We start from the raw sequence: 16,820 nt of genomic DNA on the forward strand, positions 1-16,820 counted from the left end.
AACATCAGATGTATATGTATTATTGGAACGGAGCGAGATGGACATGTCATGCTTGGTGTCAAAATTATCAGGAGAATGTGTGTGCTGGTTTGATAGGACAGCATGTGTGCAGAAAGAAACCAATGGCTAACCCCTAGGATTTCATCATCAAGCTGGACGTTGCTTGCTTATGAACTGACCAATAACACATCATGAATGAGAGATCTCCCTCCCCTGGACCAATAACAGAAGACTCCGTCCCAGACACGTTCCTCCCCCAATACACACTATATAGGTATTTCCCCTCACCCAGGAAGCTGTTTTTCATCGCTGTTGGTGCAGATTCAAAGATGGAGAGGACTGTGCATTGAGGGACAGGGTAAAGTATGCTGGCTGTAATTGATCCTTATGCAACTAAAACTGCTACTTGTGTAATTGTAAATATATATATATATATATATATATATATATATATATATACACACACATACATACATACATATACATACACACACACACATACTGTACATATGTTATAGTTTGCAAACCCTTTTAATATCAAATATATATATCTGACCGTTGGACCTCAGCCTGTGTGCGCAACTGCTTGCTTTCTCTTAAGGGATGTAGTGTTTGCGATGTACAGCGCACTTTTATCGTATATGGTAATAAGATGCGCCATGCATCCGCAGCATATATTAACACTGCATTTGAAAAGTTTATTCAGAAATAATTAGAAATTTACAGCAACTCTAGTAGAAATCTGAGAAATCATGGTTTTAAGAGAGGCTAACCACTCAGGCTCCCTTGCTGGGACCTGTGCTAACAGTGCAATCCTGATTACATGGAATGGGATCCTCCTAAGAGGACATATCCTCTGCAGCATATGACACAGAGTCCCGGGACATAGCTTAATGGAGACCACAAACACTCCACACACACACAGGGAAGGGCAGACAGTTTCCCCCCAAAAAATGCCAAGAGAGACACAGAGATTGGAGCCAACCCACACACAGCGCTTCCTGGATAGAGAACAGCCACTACCTAGCGCTGACTGCATACCTTAATAGGTTACACAGTCTTTACACAGCCTCCCCCTCCTTCTACAACCCCCTGGTACCGTTATAGGATAGCTGGAGGTGATGAGGAAGGATAGCTCTCCCTTTCAGCGTCTCTGCAGGCAGGGAAAATGGCGCTGAACGCTGCTGGGTCCGCTCTGAGGAGAAGCTCCGCTCCCTTTCATGGCGCTGCTTCCCGCTCTCTGTTCGAATTTTACTGGCCTGAGGTATGTGCCGGCAGTGATCCGAGGTCCCTGACAGGCTTGCCGACCAGTGTAGGCACTGGCTCAGGGCGCCCCTCACAGCGCCACACTATGTACCACTGAGCCCCGGAGCGCAGGTAGTACTGCGCTCCATACCCTGTTGCCGCCATCTTCACCCTCCCCCCCCCCCCCCCCCGCTTGCTAGGGAGGTCGGTGACTATCTCGCCACAAGTCTTCTGGCTCTGTAAGGGGGTGGCGGCATGCTACCGGGGTGAGCGATCCCCTGTGGCGGCGATCAATCAATCCCCTCAGGAGCTCAGTGTCCTGTAAGCGGAGATAGTGGCTCAGACCCCTTAGTGCCACAAAGCAGGGAGGCTGTTGCCAGCAGCCTCCCTGTAAAATAATTAACTCTAAAAAAAACTTTTACTAGGGAAACTCTGTAGAGCTCCCCTAGCTGTGACCGGCTCCTCCGGGCACATTTTCTAAACCGAGTCTGGTAGGAGGGCCATAGAGGGAGGAGCCAGCCCACACTCTCAAACTCTTAAAGTGCCAATGGCTCCTAGTGGACCAGTCTATACCCCATGGTACTAATGTGGACCCCAACATCCTCTAGGGCGTAAGAGAAAATAGGATTTTAGTACCTACCGGTAAATCCTTTTCTCCTAGTCCGTAGAGGATGCTGGGGACTCCAAAAGGACCATGGGGTATAGACGGGATCCGCCGGAGCTTGGGCACACTGAAAAGACTGACTGGGTGTGAACTGGCTCCTCCCTCTATGTCACTCCTCCAGACCTCAGTTATAGGAACTGTGCCCAGGAGAGACGGCATTTCGAGGAAAGGATTTTTGTTTAAACTAAGGGCTAGAAACATACCAGCCCACACCACAAACATACCGTACAACCGGAGTAACAGTAAACCAGATAACAGTATGAATTAACAACAGCAACAAGCTGAAAACAACAAATACACAACCAGTGTGTAAACCTAATTAACCAGCAAGAATACACTGCAAGTAACAGTCCGCACTGGGATGGGCGCCCAGCATCCTCTACGGACTAGGAGAAAAGGATTTACCGGTAGGTACTAAAATCCTATTTTCTCTTACGTCCTAGAGGATGCTGGGGACTCCAAAAGGACCATGGGGTTTATACCAAAGCTCCAACACAGGCGGGAGAGTGCGGACGACTCTAGAGCACCGATTGAGCAATCACGAGGTCCTCCTCACCTAGGGTATCAAACTTGTAAAACTTAGCAAAGGTGTTTGAACCCGACCACGTAGCTGCTCGGCAAAGCTGAAATGCCGAGACCCCTCGGGCAGCCGCCCAAGATGAGCCCACTTTCCTGGTAGAATGGACCTTTACCGACTTCGGCACCGGTAGCCCAGCCGAAGAATGAGCTTGCTGAATCGTACTACAAATCCAGCATGCAATAGTCTGTTTCGAAGCAGGATGACCAATCTTGTTGGAAGCATACAGGACAAATAACACCTCTGTCTTCCTGGCAACAGCCGTTCTGGCGACGTAGATTTTCAAAGCTCTCACAACATCAAGAGACTTTGGAACTGCCACAGCATCCGTAGCCACAAGTACCACAATAGTTTAGTTAATGTGAAACAAAGAAACCACCTTCGGCAGAAACTGTTGACGAGTCCTCAATTCCGCTCTATCCGAATGGAAGATCAAGTACGGACTCTTATGAGATAAGGCCGCCAACTCTGACACTCGCCTGGCAGCCGCCAGAGCCAACAGCATGACTACCTTCCAAGTGAGAAACTTTAACTCAACCTTACGCAAAGGTTCAAACCAGGAAGACATAAGAAACTGCAAGACCACTTCAAGATCCCACGGTGCCACAGGGGGCACAAACGGAGGATGGATATGCATCACTCCCTTCACAAAAGTCTGAACCTCTGGGAGGACAGCCAATTCCTTTTGAAAGAAAATAGATAAAGCCGAAATCTGCACTTTGATGGAACCTAATTTCAGGCCTGCATCGACGCCTGCCTGCAAAAAATTGAGAAACCGACCCAAGTGAAATTCTTCCGCAGAAGCAGTTTTAGTCTCACACCACGAAACATACTTTCTCCAAATACGGTGAAAATGTTTCGCTGTAACCTCCTTCCTAGCCTTAAGGAGAGTGGGAATGACCTCCCCGGGAATACCTTTTCGCGCAAAGATTTGGCGCTCAACTTCCATGCCGTCAAACGCAGCCGCGGTAAGTCTGGAAACACGCATGGTCCCTGCAATAACAGGTCCTCTCTTAGAGGAAGCGGCCAAGGATCTTCCACAAGTAATTCCTGAAGATCCGGATACCAGGCCCTTCTTGGCCAATCTGGAACGACGAGAATCGCCTAAACCCTTGCTCGTCGAATGATTCCCAGTACCTTTGGAATGAGAGGAAGTGGAGGGAACACATACACCGACTGAAACACCCACGGAGTCACCAGGGCGTCCACTGCACTGGCTTGGGGGTCCCTGAACCTGGAACAATAACTCGGAAGCTTCTAGTTGAGGCGAGACTCCATCATGTCGATCAGCGGAATTCCCCAACGCTTCGTCACTTCTGCAAATACCTCTTGGTGAAGAGCCCACTCTCCCGGATGGAGATCGTGTCTGCTGAGGAAGTCTGCTTCCCAGTTGTCCACTCCCGGAAGGAAGACTGCTGACAGAGCGCTCACGTGTTGTTCCACCCAGCAAAGGATTCTTGTAGCTTCCGCCATAGCCGCCCTGCTCCTTGTTCCGCCTTGATGGTTTATATGCGCCACCGCTGTTATGTTGTCCGACTGTATCAGGACAGGTTGACCCTGAAGGCGGCTTCTTGCTTGTAGCAGGCCGTTGTAAATGGCTCTTAACTCGAGAACATTTATGTGGAGACAAGATTCCTGGAGCGACCATTTCCCCTGGAAATTTCTTCCTCGTGTGACTGCGCCCCAGCCTCGGAGACTTGCATCTGTTGTCAGTAGTTCCCAGTCCTGGATACCGAACCGGCGCCCTCTTAGGAGGTGAGAACTTTGTAGCCACCACAGGAGAGAAATCCTGGCCCTGGGAGATAGACTTATCTTTCGGTGCATGTGCAGGTGAGACCCGGACCATTTGCTCAGCAGATCCCACTGAAACACCCGGGCATGAGACCTCTAAACGGAATGGCTTCGTACGCCGAAACCATTTTCCCCAGAACCCAAGTACATTGATAAATCGACACACTTGTCGGCCTCAGAAGCTCCCAGACCATCGTCTGCAGTTCCAGAGCTTTGTCTTCCGGAAGAAACACTCTCCATAACTCCGTGTCCAGAATCATGCCCAGAAAGGGCAGCCGAGTGGTCGGAATCAACTGAGATTTTGGCAAATTTAGCACCCAACCGTGTTGTCGCAGCACCGACAGAGACAGATTCACATTTCTCAGCAACCGTTCCTTGGACCTCGCCTTTATCAGGAGATCGTCCAAGTACGGGATAATTGTAACCCCTTGCTTGCGAAGGAGAACCATCATTTCTGCCATGACCTTGGTGAAAATACTCGGGGCCGTGGAAAGCCCAAACGGCAACGTCTGAAATTGGTAATGAGAATCCTGTATCGCAAACCTGAGGAAGGCTTGATGCGGAGGATATAATCGGGACGTGTAAGTAGGTATCCTTTATGTCGACTGGCGCCATAAAATCCCCCCCTTCTAGGCTGGAAATCACAGCTCGAAGAGATTCCATCTTGAACTTGAAAACTTTCAAGTATGGATTGAGGGATTTTAGGTTCAGAATCGGTCTGACCGAACCGTCCGGTTTCGGTACAACGAAGAGACTCGAGTAGAACCTCTCCCCCCTTTGGGACGGAGGAACGGGAACAATGACCCTCTGTTGACACAACTTTTGTATTGCTGCCTTCACCACCTCCCTGTCCGGAAGAGACACTGGTAAGGCCGAAATGAAAAACCGGTGAGGGGGGCACCTCCTGAAACTCCAGCTTGTATCCCTGAGATACTATCTCTAGGACCCAAGGATCCAGGCCTGATTGAACACAGACCTAACTTAAGATCCGCAAACAGCCCCCCACCGGTCCGGACTCCCCCAGGGAAGCCCCAGCGTCATGCGGTGGGCTTGGTAGAAGCAGGGGAGTACTTTTGGTCCTGGGCGCCTGACACTGCAGGCGACTTTCTCCCCTTCCTCTACCCTTTGAAGCAAGGAAGGACGAACCTTTTCCACGCTTGTATTTATTTGGACGAAAGGACTGCATCGGCTGATGTGGTGCCTTTTTCTGTTGTGTGGGAACATAAGGAAGAAAAGACGACTTACCCGCAGTCGCGGTAGACACCAGGTCAGCCAAGCCGTCACCAAACAAGACATTACCTTTGAAGGGGAGAGCTTCCATAGCTCTCTTGGAGTCGGCATCAGCATTCCATTGATGGATCCAAAACGCCCTACTGGCAGAGATCGCCATGGCATTGGCTCTTGATCCCAAGAGACCAACATCCCTCGCCACATCCTTCAGGTAATCTGCACCGTCCTTGATATAACAAAGAGTCAAAAGAACATTATCTTTATCAAGGGTATCCATATCAGCCGCTAAATTCTCAGCCCATTTAGCAATAGCACTACTCACCCATACGGACGCCACTGCAGGCCTGAGCAATGCACCCGTATTAGCGAAAATGGACTTCAGAGACGTCTCCAGGTTGCGATCCGCCGGATCCTTGAGAGCTGCCGTGTCAGGGGACGGAAGCACCACCTTCTTAGACAAACGGGATAGAGCCTTGTCGACATTTGGAGACGACTCCCATTTTTCCCTATCATCAGAGGGGAAAGGATACGCCATGTAAATCCTCTTGGGAATCTGCCACCTCTTGTCCAGCAACTCCCAAGCTTTTTCACAAAGAGCGTTCATTTCACGAGAGGGGGGAAACTTCACCTCAGGTTTTATCCCTTTGAACAAACAAATCCTTGTTTCCTGCACCGCAGGTTCATCAGAAATGTGTAAAACATCTTTTATAGCCACAATAATGTACTGAATACTCTTAACTAACTGCGGGTGTAAAGCAGCCTCAGTGAAGTCGACATCGGAATCAGAATCCATGTCGGTATCCGTGTCTACCAACTGGGTAAACGGCCGCTTTTGTGACCCTGATGGGGCCTGCACCTGAGACAAAGCATCCTCCATGGATTTCCTCCACACCTGTGTCTGAGACTCAGATTTATCTAACCTTTTAGACAAAGAGGCCACATATGTATTAAGCGTACTTAACATTGTGGGTAAATCAGGTGTCGGCTGTGCCGACAGAGCCAACTCCAGACCCGCATCTGCTCCCCCAGCAACCTCCTCCGGGGAATAACACACCGACACCCACACACACTGCCTCAGCTAGGGGACAGCCCCACAAGGAAGCCTGGATAGAGAAACACAAAGGGAGTATGCCAGCTCACACCCCAGCACCCATATATCCCAGAACACAATATATGTTGAAAGCGCTGCTAGAAATAACAATAATTATGCACCAATAACTGTGCCCCCCCCCCGATTAGCTCCCTGTTACTTGTAGTGGAGCTTGGAGTTCCTGGGCCAGCGTCTCATGCAGCGGCGTGGATGAGAGAAAATGGCGCTGGTGAGCTGTGCGGCTAAGCCCCACCCCTTTCCCGGCGCGCTTCAGCCCGCTAAAATTTTAAAATGAAAATGCTGGCGGGGGTACGAAAAACGGTGCAGAGGCACTGCAAAGCCTTCTGCCAGCTTCCCAGACCAAGTAACATGCTGCCCAGGGCGCTCTCCGCCCCCCCCCCCCCCAGCGCCCTGCGAGTGCCGTTGGTGAAGTGTGTAGGAGCATGGAGCGCAGCGCTACCGCTGCGCTGTACCTCGTCACTGAAGTCTTCTGCCTTCTGCATACTCACCCGGCTTCTTTCTTCTGACTGCTGTGAGGGGGGTGACGGCGCGGCTCCGGGAACAAGCAGCTAGGCGCACCAAGTTATCAAACCCTCTGGAGCTAATGGTGTCCAGTAGCCTAAGAAGCAGAGCCCTTAACTAAGTAGAAGTCGGTCCTGCTTCTCTCCCCTCAGTCCCTCGCTGCAGGGAGCCTGTAGCCAGCAGGTCTCCCTGAAAATAAAAAACCTAACAAAAGTCTTTTCTAGAGAAACTCAGGAGAGCTCCCCTAGTGAGTGTCCAGTCAGTCCTGGGCACAAAGTCTAACTGAGGTCTGGAGAAGGGGCATAGAGGGAGGAGCCAGTTCACACCCAGTCAAAGTCTTTTCAGTGTGCCCAAGCTCCTGCGGATCCTGTCTATACCCCATGGTCCTTTTGGAGTCCCCAGCATCCTCTAGGGTGTAAGAGAAATATGGATTAAGCATTGAGTGCTGGTTATTATAGCGACAGTACCATATGCGTTTTATACGATCTGAGATATATACTTTTGTTGTTTGACTGTTTATGATGGCCAATATGTTGCTACTGTATTGTGACTTTGGACAACCTCAGGAAGATGTATATGCTTAATTCGGAGCTATTGTGCATATATACAGGAACAGGATAGTCCGTATATTTAAACTTTATGGATGGTGTAACAGTATGGATGGTGTAATGGTTAGCATTACTGCCTCATAGCACTGAGGTCATGGGTTCAATTCCCACCATGACCCTAACTGTGTGGAGTTTGTATATTCTCCCCGTACTTGCGTGGGTTTCCTCTGGGTACTCCGGTTTCCTCCCACAATCCAAAAATATACTGGTAGGTTAATTGACTCCCAACAAAAATTAACCCTAATGTGAATGTGTGTGTATATACGTGGTAGGGAATATAGGGGGTCATTCCGAGTTGATCACTCGTTGCAACGGAGCGATTAAGGCTAAAATGCGCATGCGCATGATACGCAGTGCGCATGCGCTAAGTATTTTAACACAAAACTTAGTAGATTTACTCACGTCCGAACTAAGAATTTTCATCGTTGAAGTGATCGGAGTGTGATTGACAGGAAGTGGGTGTTTCTGGGCGGAAACTGGCCTTTTCTGGGAGTGTGCGGAAAAACGCAGGCGTGTCAGGGAAAAACGCGGGAGTGTCTGGAGAAACGGGGGAGTGGCTGGCCAAACGCAGGGCGTGTGTGTGACCTCAAACCAGGAACTAAACGGCCTGAGCTGATCGCAAGATAGGAGTAGGTCTGGAGCTACTCAGAAACTGCAAGGAATTATGTAGTAGCAATTCTGCTAATCTTTCGTTCGCTATTCTGCTAAGCTAAGATACACTCCCAGAGGGCGGCGGCCTAGCGTGTGCAATGCTGCTAAAAGCAGCTAGCGAGCGAACAACTCGGAATGACCCCCATAGATCGTAAGCTCCACTGGGGCAGGGAGTGATGTGAATGGGCAAATATTCTCTGTACAGCGCTGCGGAATATGTGTGTGCTATATAAATAACTGGTAATAATGAGGAGTTGTTTGGTATATCTGCCGTATTGTACTGCTTGACCTTCCTGTTGCCGCTGTACATTATATTTAGTAGCTTTGATAATTGGCTTAATGTGTGTAATTACATCTCTACAGACATTTGTATATTCCAGTATCCATGGTGATGGATGCACTCAGTGACTCATATCGCGCTGCCGGTCGGGTTTGCAGTCCCACTTCCAGGGGTGGCGTCCACGAGGTGAAACTGTTTATAAGGCGAGCACTTCTGTATTTGTTTTTAGCCTGATGACAGTGCGGATAATAAAGCACAGAAACGTTGCTTGGTACCACGCTGGTCTGATGAGTGATCATTTTGAACCTGGGAGTGTAGCACCTTGAGGCTTTTCTTATGTAAATTGATGCTGTGAGGGCACCCGGTATTTACTATTATAATATATCTCTCTCTATATATCTATCTATCTAACTCTATTGCAGCGCGGTCAGTGACCGGAGAATATATTAGAATACTCGTACAATATATGTTGTAATAGGTACACTCTTTCCCAACTAACGCTGTGTGTGACAAGACATGTAGGATACTCAAGTGTTTGTAAAGTCTCAGCAATGTGTACAGGCAGCTTTACAAGGGAGACCTTGCCCTGCAATCCCGGAGAACAGCATCAGCTATGCTGAGAAGATGGCGCCCAGTGTCTCAGTCAGGGAGAGAGGGTGAGGCAGCTCCAGGGTGGGAAATCTGCGAGGAGATGGCGCCAGGGGAGGGGCAACAGGTCAAGCGACACCTCCCCTATGCTGGACCTCCACCCCAGGTACTGTGAGCCTTATTAAATGGGGTGTTAGAGCACAGGTCGAGTGTACTAATGCCTCGGTGGTCTAGTGGGGTCCCTGCCCAGTGACCGTGTCCACGCCAGCGCCGTGGTCCGTCTCACCAGACTGCAGTCGAAACGAGATTTACGGCAAGTTCAGCCTGGGGGACCCTTTAACAACCTCCTCCCAGTAGCAGCTACGAGAGCCAGGAGAGCGGTGTGCCTAAGCCGTGACTTTTCCACCGCAAGTACCCGGGAACCAGGCCGCGGGAGTATGCTACGCCGCTTGGGAGGTGATGGAGCTGCAGCGCTGAATGTCACGCCGACTACAGCGCTAACAGCCCAGCCAGAGAAAAATCTTCTTTAAAAAGCGTTTCAGGGTTGCTCAGTGCAGCCCTCCTGTTAGGTGACCTGCAGTAGCACCAACTCGAAACTGTGTGCCTGGGGGCGGGGTTATAGAGGAGGCCCCTATGCATCCTGGGACAGCTAAAGCTTTAGCCTGTTGGTGCCTCTGGATCAAGATCCCACTCTACACCCCCGATGTTTTCCCTGTGGAAACCAATGTAACCTGCTGCAGAAAGAATGGTAGCTTGACAAACAGGTAAACCCTATTTATGTACAATCATTTCTGCTAAATGACAAAGGTACATGTAAAAGACAAAAAATGAAATTCAAAGACTGTACACAATTAAAAAATATATACATTTTTGGAGTACAGTTAAAATACATGATCACATTGCTTTGCCTTATAACATGTTTTAAATGTTTAAAATCCAGGCACTGTTTTTTCCAGTGGCTCACCGTATACTGGCCCTCATTCCGAGTTGTTCGCTGCAGATTTTAGCAGCATTGCACACGCTAGGCCGCCGCCCTCTGGGAGTGTATCTTAGCATAGCAGAATTGCGAATAAATAATTCTTAGGAATTTTCTGAGTAGCTCGAGACTTACTCCTACACTGCGATCAGCTCAGCCCGTTTCGTTCCTGGTTTGATGTCACAAACACGCCCTGCATTCGGCCAGCCACTCCCCCGTTTCTCCAGACACTCCAGCGTTTTATTGTGGCACGCCTGCGTTTTTCCGCACACTCCCAGAAAACGGTCAGTTTCCACCCAGAAACACCCACTTCCTGTCAATCACACTCCGATCACTTCAACGATGAAAATTCTTCGGTCGGACGTGAGTAAATCTACTAAGTTTTGTGCTAAAATACTTAGCGCATGAGCGCTGCGTACCATGCGCATTTTTGCCTTAATCGCTCCGTTGCGAAAATCGGCAACGAGCGAACAACTCGGAATGACCACCACTGTACATTATATTAGTGATATCGTAAAAGCCACATATGAACCATCAATCCATCAAGAGTATCCATGTACAATACCTACGTCCCATCACTAAAGCGGTGAGCAAACACATCCATGTATTTTCCTCAGTATAACAGAATGTACCCAGACTATTAATGTCTTCTGTGACAGCCTGAAGATGCCTGTTGTAGGCAAAACATAGCTTGCTTCTGATGGTCACTGTGCACTACACAAGGAGAGTGGCCCTCATCGCTTGTCTTCATACAGTCCGCTTAGATCCAAGGCCTGAGAATAACCCCTTGCAGTCAAGGTATTTCAGTATCTATAGTATATATCTGTATCAGCTCAGATATTATGTTATCAATGGTCGCTCTTGTAAGGTCTTCGCTAAACACCTAGAAAGGAACAGAAAGAAGTATATAATTTGAGGACATTATAACAAAGTATACCTGGTATACATTGGTTTTACAGTAGTGTTTTTAAGGCTAGTGACTAGAAACAAACAAAACAGTGTTTGACTGTGTTTGTCGCCCAGGTTTATTAATAGTGTTTAAGGTGGACTTGGAGCTTCCTCCTCTCCAGCTGTTGTTGAACTACACATTCCAGCATGTCCTGCAACAGTTTTAGCATGGCCAAGTAGTAAAACTGTGGCAAGGCATGCTGGGAGGTTTAGTTTTACAGCAGCTGGAGGGCCATTTATTGCCCAGCCCTGTTCTAAGGTCTGACAATGCAATTACCTATGATAGTGGTTCTAAAACTTTTGTGAATGAGTCATCAGAATTGTTTTCATGGCACCACTAGGCCAAAAGTTTCTTACTGAGAAATTTAGAAAAGTATATTAAATTAAATAAACTGTGTTTATATTTCATCCTTAGGTTCAATTACGTGGGGAGGAACAAGATTTGCTTCTGTTTGTCCACATATGTTATGATAGGCAAAACCAGTGCTGCTGGCTGCCAATTACATTGACCATAAATACCGTATATACTAGAGTATAAGCCGACTTTTTCAGCACGTTTTTTTGTGCTGAAAAAGCCCCCTCGGCTTATACTCGAGTCAGTGGAAGGAGGGACACGGAGGGCACAGCGCGCGGCTCTCCTGTGTCCCCGTCTCCGGCGGCGTGTGTGTGTGTGTGTGTGTGTGTGTTAAATGAAGTGCCCGTTCGTGAGTTCTGTTTGGCTCACGAACCGGCACTTCATTTAACACACACACGCCGCCGGAGACGCAGGAGGGACACAGGAGAGGCGCGCGCTGTGCCCTCCATGTCCCTCCTTCAGAAGACAGCGCGGGAGCGATGGAGGGTAAGTACCCTTCCTGGCACTGTGGGGCACATCTGGCACGGTGGGGCATATCTGGCAGCACGAGGGCACATCTGGCACTGTGAGGCATATCTGGCAGCACGGGGGCACATCTGGAGGCAGCACGGGGGCACATCTGGAGGCAGCACGGGGGCACATCTGGAGGCAGCACGGGGGCACATCTGGAGGCAGCACGGGGGCACATCTGGAGGCAGCACGGGGGCACATCTGGAGGCAGCACGGGGGCACATCTGGAGGCAGCACGGGGGCACATCTGGAGGCAGCACGGGGGCACATCTGGAGGCAGCACGGGGGCACATCTGGAGGCAGCACGGGGGCACATCTGGAGGCAGCACGAGGGCTGTGTACGGCTAGAGCTGCATTTCCCACCCTAGGCTTATACTCGAGTCAATGAGTTTTCCCAGGTTTTTGTGGTAAAATTAGGTGCCTCGGCTTATATGCAGGTCGACTTATACTCGAGTATATACGGTAATTTGAATTGGTCCTGGACCACCAATCCAAAGCACCCCTGCACACAGTTTGAGAACTACTGACCTATGATAAGCGCTTGTGGGTAGAACAAGATGCTTTACAATACAGGAACAGCAAAGCAAAGCTAGTAACCACGGTGTTATGGCGACACAACGCTAGTAAAAGGCTTGCAGGATGAATGCGATTGGGTAACTTACAGATGGGTCCACGGTTATCTTGGCTAGTTTTCTGCGCCTAGGCACAACATGGTTTATTAACACAAACCCTTCATCTATTGTTCTCAGCTGCAATACAATACAGAGAACAATACAGCAGGGGATTAAGTCATTATAGCAGGTGATTAAGTCCGACTGCCCTAGCTCAGTTTATCCTATTAAAGGTCAAGATAAACATGGACCCATCTGTACATACATTATTAATATTCTAGCCTTATGAAACAATGACAGCAGTATTAGAAAGTACATTTGGTGATGTGGAATGATATTAAAAAGTTTACAATAAAAAAAGTTTAATGTCTTTACAAATCATACGGTGATTGAGATAAATTCTTATGTTTAAAAGACACCAAGATCCCATTTTATAAAAGGACAAGTCCACTTTAGCTGCAATGTCACAGTCAGCAGTCAGATTACTGATCAGCTACGAGTTTAGTGAAACCCGCATAGGTTCAATATTTCTATGATGTTTTCTTGTTTGCAGGTAGTAACCGTTGTGTCACAGAAATGTAGGTCATTTTTAATAGGCAATACAGTTCAATTGAAGTAGTCTTGCAATAATTAGTTTCAATACTGAAGGCAGCATTCTATATAAGATTTGCATAACACTGCAGGGCAATGTAACCGAGCTGTCATCCTAGGAGGAACTGAATCTGTCTGATCCACTATCATATTGTGACATGCCAGGGTGTACCGGCAAATCGCTTCTGCTGGATAATTCTGTGTAGATAAAGAAATATAGGGCCTATATTCTGAGTTGATCGCAGCAGCAAATTTGTTAGCAGTTGGGCAAAACCATGTGCACTGCAGGTGGGGCAGATGTAACATGTGCAGAGAGCGTTAGATTTGGGTGGGGTGTATTCAGACTGAAATCTAAATTGCAGTGCAAAAATAAAGCAGCCAGTATTTACCCTGCACAGAAACAAAATAACCCACCCAAATCCAACTCTCTCTGCAAAGGTTATATCTGCCCCCCCTGCAGTGCACATGGTTTCGCCCAATTGCTAACAAACTTGCTGCTGCGATCAACTCAGACCTGATCGCTGTGCTGCAAATTTGCAGAGGTCTGCGATCAGATAGTCGCCACCCATTGAGAATGAAAACCCGCCCCGTGCAAGTGTGCGAACGCATGCGTGCGCCGTGCAAAAATTTCGCCAGGCAGCGGACATCTGCAAATCCGTGTGCAACTCACTCACCAGCTAATGATTTTTCCATTCTGCGCAGTGTGTGCGCAGCCCAGGACTTACTCCTACAGTGCGATGAGAACAGGCTGATTGGGGCCGGAGCCGACGTCACACACCCTCCCTGGGAACGCCTGCGTTTTTCCTGACACTCCCAGAAAACGGCCGGTTACCACCCACAAATGTCCTCTTCCTGTCAATCACCTTGCGTACGCCCAACATGTTTGCAACATTCTGTCGCTGTCTGGCAATGTGCGTGCGCGTTGCGGTGCATACGCAGTCATTCGATAATCAGCCGCTGATCAGGTCTGAAACTGGCCCATAGTCCTCTCTATGATCTATCGCTGGCAGAAACCGGCCACCCTGCTAGTTTCCGCAGGGACCACAACCTAAAGTGCTCTGCAAATAGGCAGCTGCAAGGCGTAGGCCCTTACTCATGTTTGTACTCAAATGCAATTTTCTAGGCTACGGAACGGTTAATGTTAGCACATGAAGCTGCCGCCTAGGAAAGAAAAGACACGCCCATCGGAGCCGTCACCGACCCAATCGCAATTGCGTACACATATGCTGCCAATACGCAAGGACGAGGAACATCGAGGTTAAGGATAGACCTATGGCTATTCAGACAGGCCGCAGCACTAGCGAGGCAGGAGTCTTGTATTTGTACGTACGAGCTTGCAGCCGACGGCAGATACCCGCCTCGAGAATGGCCATGACATGCCAGTGTTTTGCCAAGCACTCTTTGTAAACTCCCAGTTTGCAGCGACACCTTCGTGTGTGTGTGTGTGTGTGTGTTACGGTGATCGCGGCACCTGCGCAGTCTGCCAATAATCGCACCGTTGCGTACAAACATGTTTTATGCCCTTAGTATCATCCAAAGTGTTTCGTTAGAATATAAAGAACATCTCAATCTTGCACAAACATCCGCTACTTCCTGACCACGCCACCATACATGAGATTGAAGAATAACAATTTAAAACTGGTGGCGCATTGAGGAGCGCGAATGGGTTCTGTAAGGCGAAGGCATTATAAGCCACCATTATGGAAGCAGCCATTGGCGACTGGCGTTTATGTGCAGCTTCCAGCTGCTTTGGAATGGGGAGAGCGAACAAGTTGGAGATACAGTAAGAAAGATGAACTAGTCTTATAGAAATCAGAATTTCTTATTCATTGATCTATTACAGCTATCCGCCAGCTGACGCAGCTGTGTGCCCAGTTTTCCAAGACTAGTTCTCCATTATCCCGGTTGTAAGTTATGCGCCTACAAATATTTGTTTGCATCGGCTGTGTCCCGCCTCCTACATATTCTTCTCACCAATGTGCAAGCATCGGGAAATTACAGAGCAGCACCAAGAAGACTCATCACACCGAGGCCAGCATTTTCCGGGAGATCTACAGGAATAATCTCTGTCCAGCTGATTCCAGAGTCCTGGCTCTCTGCCCAGCAGCGAGCACGATGCCAGAGACATATACTGGGCACACAGTGACTTCAGCTGGGGGAGAGCCATAATAGTTCAATTAATAAAAATGCTGAGAGGCAGACATGGCTGACGGCAGCTGATTTCTACAAAGACCAGTTCATCTTTCATCTCCCCCATCGTGTTCGCTCTCCTCATTCCAACTATAACACGCACCTGGAAGCTGCACACAGACGCCAGACGCCAATGGCTGCTTTAATACTGGTGGTTTATAATGCCTCTGCCTCACAGTAGCCACTCGTGCTCCCCAGCCCCCACCAGTTACAACTGTTATTACCAAGTTCAAATGGTTATCAAGCACGGAATCCTTTATTCACTTATTTCCCCCAATGCTGCTGCAAGTAGCACTGCCGGCTGTAATGCTCTGTGTCCCCCTGTAAGACCTCCCTATCACCAGTACTACCCTCCTGGGCAGAGAATGCTTGCCGGCACTGATGAATAAAGCCAGACGGCCTTTACTATAGGCACATGTGTAAAGCCAACCAGCAAAAATTACAAAAATTTTTTACAGTAAGACTATAAAAATGTTGCTCAATAACTGTTTGGCTCTAAACAAATGGCAAACTGGCATCTGAACAGTAGCTATGAATACCTAAATATTTTACAGTTATCCAACCAATTTACTTGTGTACTGTACATGCCCCAATTCTCTTTTCTTGCCTCTAGGCAGGCCCATTCCCCATCCCCGCCTGCCTCTAGGCTGCCCATCCCCGCCTGCCTCTAGGCTGCCCATTCCCCCCATCCCCGCCTGCCTCTAGGCTGACCATTCCCCCCATCCCCGCCTGCCTCTAGGCTGACCATTCCCCCCATCCCCGCCTGTCTCTAGGCTGCCCATTCCCCCCATCCCCACCTGCCTCTAGGCTGCCCATTTCCCCCATCCCCACCTGCCTCTAGGCTGCCCATTTCCCCCATCCCCACCTGCCTCTAGGCTGCCCATTCCCCCCATCCCCACCTGCCTCTAGGCTGCCCATTCCCCCCATCCCCACCTGCCGGTAGGCTGCCCATTCCCCCCATCCCCACCTACCGGTAGGCTGCCCAGTCCCCATCCCCGCTTGCCGGTAGGCTGCCCATTCCCCATCCCCGTCTGCCGGTAGGCTGCCCATTCCCCATCCCCACCTGCCTCTATATACTGTATTTCCTGTCAACCTTCTCTACTAATGCACACTCTGTAGCTGATGGTTAATAGCACCTAAATAGTCCTTACCTTCCACCATGGATTTTCCGCGCTCTCGTTGCCTGGCACTTCTACCCCATAGCACTGCAAAGCAAAGTATATCACAGCTACAGCAATGTGTTGTGCCTCATAGCGGAGGCATATATCCCCATGGTAGCTGTCCCTGAGGAGAGCCCAAGAAGCCGTAGCAACAGGGTTGCGCTCCCAGCTATGCCGATTCATCCAGTTCTTTAAAGAAACGAGGTAATGTAGCAAATACTGCAAGGGGAAAA

The 16,820-nt window shown here is 49.0% G+C and overlaps 1 protein-coding gene across 1 annotated transcript in view; it reads right to left on the reverse strand.

Annotated features, from left to right (window-relative positions):
• Positions 1-10,005: 10,005 nt before the first annotated feature.
• The window catches only part of CCNQ (cyclin Q), a 50,280-nt gene continuing 43,465 nt past the window's right edge, over positions 10,006-16,820 (reverse strand). The window contains exons 5-6 of the mRNA XM_063936328.1: positions 16,579-16,806; positions 10,006-11,105 (exon numbers count right to left, since the gene is read on the reverse strand). Of these exons, the coding sequence (XP_063792398.1) occupies positions 11,016-11,105; positions 16,579-16,806 (318 nt within the window). The 3' untranslated portion in view covers positions 10,006-11,015. The remainder of the gene's footprint in view (positions 11,106-16,578; positions 16,807-16,820) is intronic.

Source organism: Pseudophryne corroboree, chromosome 8 (assembly GCF_028390025.1).
Source record: "Pseudophryne corroboree isolate aPseCor3 chromosome 8, aPseCor3.hap2, whole genome shotgun sequence".
Classification (NCBI taxonomy): Eukaryota; Metazoa; Chordata; class Amphibia; order Anura; family Myobatrachidae; genus Pseudophryne; species Pseudophryne corroboree.